Raw genomic sequence first — 12,074 nt, 5'->3', positions numbered from 1 at the left:
GAGACCAGAAACTTCAGGATCTCTACCAAGCATTTATAAACCTCAATTATCCACCCAGAGAAATTTAAAAAAAAACAAATTGGAAGAGCCAGATGAATACCCAGAAACCATCTACTTCAAGATAGACCCAAGAAAACCAACAATAGAACACCACTTGTCATCTCCTATAGCCCCCAACTTAAACCTGTCCAACACATTATCAATAAACTACAGCCTATACTGGAACAGGATACTACACTCCAAGAGGCTCTGGGAGACAGACCCATAGTCTCCTATAGACAACCACCTAACCTCAAGATGATTCTTACCAACAACCACAGCACATATCACACTAATACCAACCCTGGAACTTACCCTTGCAACAAACCCCGTTGCCAGCTTTGTCCACATATTTACTCCTTTGACACCATCATTGGACCTAACCATGTCAGTTACAAGATCAAGAACACATTCCTATTCATCCAGAAATATAATTTATGCCATGATGTGCCAACAATGTCCGTGTGCTATGTATATTGGACCAACTTCTCAGACATTTCACTGAAGAATCAATGCACACAGAACAGACATTGGACAGTTTCACAAAGAAAAAACAGTTTCCTGCCATTTCAACCAGACTGGGCATTGTCTCAATGACCTCACTACATGCATCCTGCTTCAAAGAGACTTTAACACCAGACTACAAAGGGAAGCCTCAGAACTGTCATTCATGCTTAAATTTGACACTTTATGAATGGGCCTTAACAAAAATGCTAATTATCTTACCCATTACAAAGATTGCTTCCCCAATTACCACCCCTAATATTATCATCTCATAGACACTAACCTCCCCTCCTCACTCTCCCCCTCTCCCCCCCCCCGTTCTAAAATCTGATTTGTCAATTTTGTGCGTGTTCATTTTTTTGATTGTATCCCTTTGGTATATATGGTCATGCCAATTTTCTTCCACAATTTCATCTGAGGAAGTGGGTCTGGCCCACGAAAGCTCATCATCTAATAAACCAGCTTGTTAGACTTTAAAGTACTGCATAGTCTTGTCTTTTTCTTCTTAATCGAGATAACGGATGGCTGGGACATTATCAACCTAAATTCAATGAAGGTGCCAATAGCTCTGTGTATAGATTCTTGCATTAGTACCCTTCCTATCTAAATGCTATCCTTTGATCCTTATCTGCTTCTTTTTAACTATCCAATCTTCAGGAGCTTATAGATTACCAGTTCTGCCTCCTTGTTTTTCCCCTTTGATATCTTCATACCCTCTGCTCCTTGTTTCCCACCCCATTCCTTTTCCTCTCCCCCACTTTCTCCATCTCCCCTATTTATTTTGGGTCTGCACATCCTAAACTCAACACCTCCGTCATCTGAAGAAGTGGGCTGTGCCCACGAAAGCTCATACCACAATCTACAGTAAAACTCCAATTGTCCGGCATCAAGTGGTCCGGCTCTCCTGATAGTCTAGCACCAACTGGAATCCGGAAGTGCTCCAGCCAGCTGGAAACTTGGAGCTCATGTGAGCCTCACACACGCTCACGGGCCAGGAAAGGGAAGGGGATTATACCCCTGTGACGGGTCTGCTGGGACCCACACTGCAGCCAGCCGGCAAGGAGCGAACCCTCCACCGTTTTGCAGGGAGGCGGGGGAAAGCCCCACACAGCCGCCTGCTACAGGCCAGCTGGGGCTGTAAGCGGCGGCGAGGGGGCAAGGTCGGGGTGGCGCTGCAGGACCAACCTGGTGGCATCCAGCTGCTCTGACCCGCCGCTTCCCCAAGACCGCTACTAGCACTTGCAGCTCCAGCTGGCCTGTTGCTGGCGGCTACACGGGACTTCCCCTGCCTCCCTGCAAAACGGCAGAGGGTTCGCCCCTCACTGCACCATTCCCTGCCGACCTCCCCCCCCCCCCCAACTCAGACCCATCACAACCCCTCCCCCAGCCGGAGTACCTCCTGATACTCTGGCATATCCGATAATCCAGCACCCTCTGGATCCCAAAGGTGCCGGATTATCAGAAATCTACTGTACATGTTTTGTTAGTTCTTTATAGATTAACAGGCCATATTTAGTTCAGGCTTTTTGCTCAGATTACTAGAATCTTTATTAGAAAATTTAGCTCCTCCCACCCAAAAATATTTAGAAAAGAAGTAATTCATGGATTCCATTGTAGTTTCTTGTGATATTAGAATTTTTCTTAACCACAGAATGTAACTTTTCCCACTGCTGCATTACACAGCTGTCCCAGAGGAAGCCTGGAAAATTGGCTGTTCTATTTAGATTCATTTCTATAAAAACAGTTTTGCCATATGGTTCTGTGTGTGCAGAACCATAGATGTTTAAATGTTCCATTCTGACAGCTTCCTCATACTCTTCTGCAACCAGTTTCTAAATAACTGCCAAAAATGTGTCCCTAAAAATTCAGGAACAAGAAAGGAAGACCAAAGCTAACTGTTATTGCAGGCATCCTACACACCAGATGGCAAACATGCTGTCTCTTTCAAACTGTGTATCAGGGCTCGACAAATAATGCAATCTACTCGCCTGTGGCAAGTAGATTGCAACCTGGAAGAGCCGGGTTTGGGCGATCTGCACATGCGCAGATCGCCGGACAGCACGGCTGGCGAGCGGGAATCGCCGCAGTTCGGCGAGCCCTGGTTATAATCATGAAATGGGATGGCAAAGCTTGTACACGTTCTACAAATCAGTTCAACATCTTAACTTCTGACAAGTCATGAAATGTTGAGTGTAACTGCAACTGAAGTTCACATGTGCAGCAGAACCAGTAAAACATGAGGTGATCTCTTCACAATTCCTACCACAGCATGGCCCACGTCAGTTCTTCCTAGGTTCTGCTGCAAGTATAAAAAAATTCTACAGAATAATTCTTATATTCACCAGCACACCCAAGTTTGCTATTCAGACTGCAGTTAAACATCTGGCAGCCTTGAGACAATGGGGAAGTACATAAGAACAAGAGCTATGTGAAAATGGACTTTCAGTGCAATGAATCTACTGCTGTAATTTAGCTCCCCATGCAGTTAGATTATAAATTGTCTGTGTCTCCCAGGGTGGTGTCACATTACACATAATCTTCATAATTTATAATTCCTTTACCCTCCAACCCTCCTCCTCCTTTTACTAAACAGAGACTGGGAATGCAGCAACCACTATCAATTACACAAAAGTTAAGTAAGTTATGAATTATGACTCCAAAACTAAAGAACTATCATCAATGCTAAAAAACACACTTCCACCTGAAAGTGTTTTACTTATGGATATTACCACCGATCACCAACATAATCAGTTTCAGGGGCTGAACTCAATGACTTCCTGAGGTCTCTTCCAGCCCTAGGATTCTAAAGGCTTCAGAGAGTGATTAATTATCAGGTGATGGAGTTAGTCTATAGCCAGTCTCACTGTTTTCTCTTTTTAGTTGGCCCCTCCTGCTTCAATAGGACACAGAGTCTGGGAGGAAAAAAATCTAGAGAAACCATAACGTTTGACAAGTAGGTTTCAGGTTAAACTGTATAGCCTACAATTTCTTTTCACTTTTCTTAAGACACTGACTAGATTGCAAGCCAGTAATGTCCCTTTAGCTTGCCAGTAGTTTTTCATTCTAAGCCTTACTTCTCTTCCTTCCCTAAATTCCTTAAGAAAAGTTCCTTTGACCTAAAATTTTTCATGGCTAGTTTCAAATAGGGCTGTCAATTCACATGCATTAACCCCTGCGATTATCACAGGGCAGAATTAACACATTAAAAAATTAATGTGCATTAATTACAGACATTTTGTGGAAAACCTGGGATCAGCTACTGCCCCTTTGAAACACCACCATGGCATTTCAAAGGGGAAGCGCAACGCAGAGCCTGGGGTTAGCTGGAGTCTCCAGCTAACCCTGGGCTCCATGCAGCGCCGTCCCTTTGAAATGCCACAAGAGCAATGCCATCAGCTGGGTCAGCTGATGTATTGTAGTACAAATTCTTTCAGTGAGGTGAACTGAAGGGTTTTTTTTTTTTACAGTGTAAGTGTTTTGTAATTAAATATAAAGTGAGCACTATACACTTTGTATTCTCTGATGAAATTGAAGTCAATATATTTGAATATATAGAAACACCCATAAATATTTAAATAGGTAGTAGTCTCAATTGTTTAACAGCACGATATTAACAAACATTTAATTGCACAACTAATCACAATTAATTTTTTTAATCGCTTGACAGCCCTGGCTTCAAACCAAAAAAAATATAACGTTCTAGAAAATGAAGAAAGCCCAGGAATCTGTAAGAATTATAATTTAGAAACTCCAAATGGACCTTTTAGAAAAATTACGATCTACAGAAGCCTGCCTAGGGACCCGAGAGAATACCACAGAAAGCCAAGAGGCTGCCCTAGCGCAGCTCTCCGAAGCACCTCACAGCACCAACGCCAAGCGGATCCAGGCTCTCCCCAGCCCAGGGGCCACGTGCCCACGGCCGGACACCGAGAAGGGGACGGCGCAGCACGCGGCTGTGCGGCACCGGGCCCCACCAGGTGCGGCCTCGGCCCCTCTCGCCCCCCCCCGTGCCGGCCCCCCCGCGCCGCCGCTCACCATCCGGGAACTCCCGGTCGCTGATGTGCTGCAGGTGGGGGCCGCCCCCAGGATCCGAGTCCCCCGAGTCCGCCTCCGCCGCGGCCTGATACGCGTCCGCCCGGCGCTCGGGCCCCGGCGCGGCCCCGCCGCCCCCCCCGCGGGCCCGGCTGAGCTTGGGGCTGGCGTCCGGGGACACGCAGCAGGTGACGGTGTTCCCCATGGGCCCGGCCGGAGCCCCCGGCCCCGCTACGCGGCTCCCAGGCGGGGGCCGAGCCGCATCCCGCCACGCACCCGGCAGCCACCTCAGCGCCGGCTCGCGAGCCTCCGCCGCCTCCCCAGGAGCCCCGCACAAACGCCCTCCCGTCACATGATGCCAGGCAGCCAATCAGAGCGGGAGAACGGAGCCGGGCGCCTCCGTGTCACGTGACCCGGGAAGTTCCTGCTCCTCCCCTTCCATCCTTGCCCCTCCCACGCGCACTGGGCAGAGCGGGAAGCGCGAGGCAGCCGCGAGCTGCTCTGCCGAGCTGGGGGGCGGGGCGGGTCTGCTGCAAGCAGCCAGCGGCGGAGGCCAATCCTGCCCCCCCACAAAAGGCCCGTGGGCTTGCGGGAGGTGCAGCTAACCCAGGCATTCTGGCTGGCCCGGCCCTTCGAGCCCCGCCTGCTCCAGGCTTTGCTGCAGCGAGCCCTGCCAGAGCGTGCACCCTGCCCCTCCTTTCCTGCAAAGGCCTCGTGGAACCAAGTGTACAGCTAGTTCGGATAGGAAGCCTAATCCGCACTAGCTACTCCGTGCCGCGTGTAGCCGTGTGTAGCCGCGGGCACGGGGTTCGAACCAGCCGGCATTTAAAAATGGCGCCGGCCGGCTTCATGCAAATGAAGCCTGGGAAATTCAAATCCCGGGCTTCATTTGCAACTGTGGATGACTACATTACCCCCGCTAGTTCGAACTAGGGTTGATGTGTAAAAGGGAAGTCAAATCCCCCGGAGCCATTGATTCCCCTATGAGGGGCACGTACAATATACATACATTGCTAATGCTTAGATATATTTGCTATTTGTATAGGAGTAAGACATGACAAAGGTCAAGGCCTGTCACAGGTAATAACTTATAATAAGGAGACGAGGGGAGGTGAAACCAGTCTTCTGTTAAGTAGAGATATGGATAGATTCCATATCCTTTAAACTTGTGACCGGCTCAAGCAGGAAAGGAAAAAGGGAAGTATGGCTTGCCCATTGTTCAGCAAGAGTGAATGAATGTAATACAGCTGTAACCGCAAAGTCAGCAAGTAGGCACTGTATTTAACCTCGTTTGGAAAATTAACCTGACCTATAGGAATGCTAAACGTCAAAAATGAAGTAACCTATCATGTTAAGGCACCTAAACCAGGAAGGATGTTAACCCTATAAAAACCCCTGCATATGAGATGTTGGGGGTCGGCTCTGATTTGAACATTGAGTTCCTTAGCCGTACCGTGGTTGCAACCAATAAACTTGAGTTGGACCCAGCCTGAAAGTGTGACTCTCTTCTTGGGGTAAATCAGACTAGCCTCCAAGGGGACGAAACCTTGCAATTTATGCAACAGGGTGGTAGTGTAGACATACCCCAGAAGAGTTAATCCAGTGCTAGGGAGAATTCCTGAGCCTCAGAGCCTCGAGTTTGCATGAGTGAGACGAGTAACTTTTTTCAGCTTCTCATTTGGGAGCCAGATCAGTAATGGTTTTTTGTGGGGGTTTTTTTGTTTTGTTTCTCACTTGTCTGGGGCCCCCAGATGCTTTTTCTATGGGTCAGTGACCACCACCGACACAAAAAAGATTTTCTACCCCTGCTCTACTATGACCATGCCTTTAGTTTGCAGACAGCTGCAGGTGTAAATCACCAGTATGGGTGGTGGGTGAAAGTAGGGCTGGGGGAGGCAAGCCCCCAACCCTGCCCCCAGCCCTACCCCTTCTGTACAGGCCATATCCCCCATCACCAGCCTCCATCACCATCATCTTGGGGAACTCAGACTCCCTGTGGACTCCCTCCTCCCCTCACACTGCTTTCTCTATCGGAAGCAGCAGTGTGGGGGCAGGGCAGGCGGCACCACAGAACTGGTGCTGGGAAAACCGGCTTTTAAGCTGGCTCCCCTCAGCATCGGCTCCTGCCTGCCCCCCATCCCCCACTGCCTCTACCAGAGGGGTCTATGCAGGCTGATCTGGGGCTCGTGATCTGCTTCCCATGGGCACCAGCTCCTCTCCCCCTCCTTGCTACCTCTGATACAGAGGCAGGAAGTGGGGGGGAGGAGAGTGTGTAGTCGATAAGATTAACCGATAAGCCAGGGCTTATTGTGTAGTGGACAACACATTGAGATCCCTAATTAGTACAGTTCCCTGACCTGAAAATGAGCTCAAAAGCTTGTCCTCTCTTACCAACAGAAGCTGGTCCAATAAAAGATATTAGCTCACCTATCTTGTCTCTAATATCCTAAGACCAACATGGCTACACTACTAGGCTACGTCTACACTGGCCCCTTTTCCGGAAGGGGCATGTTAATTTCACCTATCGTAGTAGGGAAATCCGCGGGGGATTTAAATATCCCCCGCGGCATTTAAATAAAAATGTCCGCCGCTTTTTTCCGGCTTTTAAAAAAGCCGGAAAAGAGCGTCTACACTGGCCCCGATCCTCCGGAAAAAGCACCCTTTTCCGGAGGCTCTTATTCCTACTTCGAAGGAATAAGAGCCTCCGGAAAAGGGTGCTTTTTCCGGAGGATCGGGGCCAGTGTAGACGCTCTTTTCCGGCTTTTTTAAAAGCCGGAAAAAAGCGGCGGACATTTTTATTTAAATGCCGCGGGGGATATTTAAATCCCCCGCGGATTTCCCTACTACGATAGGTGAAATTAACATGCCCCTTCCGGAAAAGGGGCCAGTGTAGACGTAGCCCTACTGCATACATGATGTAACTGTGGCACTTTAATACCTTATCTTGTACTAATATAGTTTCTCCATGTAGACAACTCTGGACCCCGATTCTCCTCTCCCCCCATTTCATCATGGTCTTAAAGGGAACTTTGCCAAGACTGAGGTTTAGGGATGCACAAAATCTATTGCAGGTGCAATAGATTTTGTGGAGAGGTGAGGAACCATGGTTAACCAGACTACTACCTGCTGAACATTAAGACTCACCCTATGATAGAATACCAGTCATAAAAGCCTGAGGGATCAGTACAGCTATTTAGAGGTAGATGGGAACCACCACTGACATTGTGTTTTCCCCCACACTTATTAGCAAGTGGAAGTGTGTGATTTCCAGAACTCCCAGAGAGGCTAAAGTTTCAATTCTGAGCTGTTTTGAGCGTGATGCAAAAGGCTGCAAAGGAGAAGTGATGAGAATTCTATTCCTTCTGCAACAAGCTCTTCACAAAGGGAGAAGGATGCAATCAATCAATCAGTAGTCTGTTTCCCTTTACTGCCTTATTCATAAAGATCAAAGTCCAGAAAGAAATTCCAACCCCTGGGAACTCCAAAACAGCAAATTGTGCACGTCAGTAACTCTAGGAGAAGAACACTTTTTCTAGCTTCTAGTTTAACCCTTTCCATCCACAGACCCCAGGTACAGCCACACATTATACTTCCCATCCTAGAAGTCGTGATATCCAGATCTTTTCATGTCCCCTTTCAGTCCCGTAACGGGGTTTTCAGTTTGTTCCCCAAGTTTATTGATTTAACTCTTCAGGTATGTTTATACCATGATAAAAAATCACAATAACATATCAGCTGGCTGTGTAGATGTTTTCAAAGAACTATCCACGATAACTCCAAGATCTCTTTCCTGATTTGTCGGAGCCAAATTAGCCCCCATCATACTATATGTATAGTTGGGGTTATTTTTTCCAATGTGCATTACTTTACACTTATCCACATTAAACTTCATTTGCCATTTTCATATTTCAAACTTCATAGTATCTAGACTATGCGGAATGGTCGAAAGAGGATATACAAATTACGCAGCAGAGCTTTCGAAAGCGAATGTAATTAAAGCGCGGCTTTTTCGGCGAACCACCCCCTTCATCGAAAAGCCGCTCTTCCTCAAAAAAGAAGGTTTATGCGGCACAGAAGCAAAGCTGTAGTTTCCTGAGTTGTCTCTATTTCCCTTTTTATAGATAGGCACTATTTTTGCCCTTTTATAGTCTTCTGGAATGTGACTCGTCCTCCATGACCTTTCAAGGATGATAACTAATGGCCTTCAATCAGGCTCCACATAACTGGATATTGAAGATGGAAAGAGAGAGGTGAGGTACAGTACACCAATTCCAATTGCTTGCCTAGGCCAACCAATTAGAGTTTGAACTTAAAGAGGGATAAGATGGATAGAAATCTGCCAATTCTGAGATATGTTTTGAAGCAAGATTTGCTAAAAGTTCAGTGCTGCAGTTATGATCACTATAGTTACCCAGGAATCATGTAGAGACTGGTAATGAAAACATCTAGGTGCTTAAGCCATGTTCACAACATTGCAAATGCAGACTGAAAGGTAAAATGAAGCCTGCTTTTATCAATACAACGACTTCCTATAAACCAAACACATCTGAAACCACAGAGAAGCAGAATAAACTTTCAGACATCGCTTAGGACAGGGGTGTCCAAACTTTTTTCAAAGAGGGCCAGATTTGATGAAGTGAACATGCGTGAGGGCCGACCATTTGCCTGACATTCTTTGAACCATTAAAATTAAATGCAAATTAACTATTTTATGCAAAGTTTATTGTAAACGGCATACTTTTCATTTCGTCACATGGATGACAAATCTAAACAGGTGTTAAATCACTCTGCCTTTCATATCTGAAGGCCAGATGAAAAAAAAAATCCAGGAAGCTGAAATATATGTCAGGAACATTGTAAAGTACATTACATATTATTGGTAATAAAGGTTGTCTGTCAACTTTTAAGTTCAAAAAATATGAACAGGAACATAACACCAAGTATACATGTTGTGTCCAAATATATTTATAACTGATTTAGACCAACTGACATTAACTGAGATTTTACAATGTATTCATCTCAATACATATGGATTCGTTGGGGGCCATAAAAGATAGATATTGCCAAATTACCCGGGGGGCCGTCTTAAACCGGAACACGGGCCGCAATTGGCCCGCGGGCCGGACTTTGGACATGCCTGGCTTAGGAATTTTGATTTTTTTTTTTGGCTTTGATTTCAGAGACAAAGAAGCTTTAAAGCTGATGAAGGTTCCTAATTAACAACTGCACTTACAGGACTTATCACATAGTCTACAAAATTCAGGCTATTAAAAGCAAGGCAACTGATACTTAAGGAAATCATAAATCTTATATGCCCACACTATAAATACATCATATCATTATTAGGGATGGCTGAAAATTTTCTGTCAAACAGATTTGGACAGAAAACTGGATTTCAGAATAAACAAAAATTTTCAATAAAAATATCTGTGTGGACAATTTCCCTTTCTTTCTTTCTTTCTTTCTTTCTTTCTTTCTTTCTTTCTTTCTTTCTTTCTTTCTTTTACTTAAAAAGAATATCTGAAAAATAATTGTAAAAATTTTTTTGGAACCAAACCAAAATATTCTAGACAAACCCCCTCAAATTTTAATTCTAAAATTCTGCCACTGTCTCATATTCCCTTCCTCTTCTATGGGCCCCCATCTGGAATCTTACCCCTGACACACCATGGCTATGCAACTGACATGACAAATGGCCTCATCATGGGGTGAGCTTTGCATCAAGGAGCAATAGTCCAGATGAGGAGCACAATTTACATGAGGTATTGTGGGGGATTTTCAGATTAAAAATATTTCAGTTGTTGATATTTTGCTATAAACTCAAAATGTTCCCATGTGTAGCCCTGAGGCTATGACTATACTACACTTCTGTAGTGTAGACATAGCCTCAGGAGCTCTTGGCCATTATCTTTGAAAAGTCATGGAGACTGGGAGAGATCCCGGATGATTGGAAAAAGGCAAATGTAGTGCCCATCTTCAAAAAAGACAAAAAGGATGATCCAGGGAACTATAGGCTGGTCAGTCTCACCTCGGTTCTTGGAAAAATCATGGAAGGGATCCTTAAGGAATCCATTTTGAGGCACTTGGAGGAGAGGAAAGTGATTAGGAATAGTCAGCATGGATTCACAAAGGGCAAGTCGTGTCTGACCAATCTGATTAGCTTCTATGATGAGGTAACTAGCTCGGCGGACATGGGAAAGCCAGTGGATGTGATATACTTTGACTTTAGCAAGGCTTTTGATACGGTCTCCCACAATATTCTTGCCAGCAAGTTAAGGGAATGTGGATTGGATAAATGGACAGTAAGGGTGTGTCTAGACTACAGAGTTTTGTCGACAAAAGTGGACTTTTGTCGACAAAACTATACCTGCATCGACAGAACTCAGCAGTTTTGTCGACGCTGGTAAACCTCATTTTACGAGGCATAACACCTTCTGTCGACAGAGTTTCTTTTTCCGAAAGACTTTTGCCCAAAAGGGCCAGTGTAAACAGCACAGTAGTGTTTTCCACAAAAAAGCCCCAATCGTGAAAATGGCAATCGGGGCTTTTTTGCGGAAAACCGCATCTAGATTGGCCACAGACGCTTTTCCGCAAAAAGTTTTCTGTTAAAAGCATTTTCGGAAAATCATGCCAGTGCAGACGTAGCCTGCGTGTTTTTGAGAATGACAGAGATTTGCATTGCTGAGCTCCCTCCATCCTCTTCTGTGTGGAGATGGGGTACAGGGTTGGGGGAGGAGGGACACCCTCACATGAGCACCCTCCCTTCTCCCTCCCACACCCTGCACAGCAAGTAGGAGTCTCCCAAGGGGCAGCTCCAAGGCAGAGCAACATGACTGTGGGTGGAGGGGCAAGTGAAGTGCCAGCACTTGATAGCATCCCAGCCAAGCCAGCGAGGATCCCGTCACGACTGGTAGATCCAGATCTATTGGTTGGTGACCAGTGGCTTATAGATTTGTTTCCTGTCTAGAAATAAACACATTTCAGCAGCAGACGGTGCCTTTCTGCCAGTAGACCCACGCTCACTCTAAGCTGTGCTGGTAAAAACAGGTCACCGCTAACACCCCCCTTCTATGGGTGCAGACAGTGTAGAGCCAAGAGCCTTAGGAGCTGGGTGTTCGCCGCTGCTCCAAAGGGAACAGTTCAGAGGCTTCCGGCCCCATCCATGCCGTTCTTTCAGCGTGTCTCTGAGCAGCTGCAGCAGGGGCTGGCTCGCAGCCAGACCCGCAGGTCCCCCCCGGCTGGCTCCCTTGCCCTGCTCTCAGGCTGGGCTCCCTGCGGCGTTTGCCCAGCGCCTGGAGCGGGCGGGACGCAGACGCAGCCTCAGGGCGCCCCAAGGGCGGGCAGAGCCGCGTTCCCACGGCCCGGCCCCGGCTCGGGGCTGCGCTGCAAGCCTGGCTCCCCCCCCGCTCTGCCCCCGGCTCGGGGCTGCGCTGCAAGCCTGGCTCCCCCCCCGCTCTGCCCCCGGCTCGGGGCTGCGCTGCAAGCCTGGCTCCCCCCCC

General features: G+C 46.9%; 1 protein-coding gene across 1 annotated transcript in view; it reads right to left on the bottom strand.

Moving 5' to 3' along the window:
* CCNYL1 (cyclin Y like 1) overlaps nt 1–4,924 on the bottom strand; it is a 52,857-nt gene extending 47,933 nt beyond the window's left edge. The window contains exon 1 of the mRNA XM_075934369.1: nt 4,579–4,924. Within this exon, the coding sequence (XP_075790484.1) occupies nt 4,579–4,780 (202 nt within the window). The 5' untranslated portion in view covers nt 4,781–4,924. The remainder of the gene's footprint in view (nt 1–4,578) is intronic.
* Between the last annotated feature and the right edge of the window lie 7,150 nt (nt 4,925–12,074).

Source organism: Pelodiscus sinensis, chromosome 7 (assembly GCF_049634645.1).
Source record: "Pelodiscus sinensis isolate JC-2024 chromosome 7, ASM4963464v1, whole genome shotgun sequence".
NCBI lineage: Eukaryota > Metazoa > Chordata > Testudines > Trionychidae > Pelodiscus > Pelodiscus sinensis.
The sequence above is the reverse complement of the archived record's forward strand: the minus strand, read 5'-3'. Positions and strand labels throughout refer to the sequence as shown.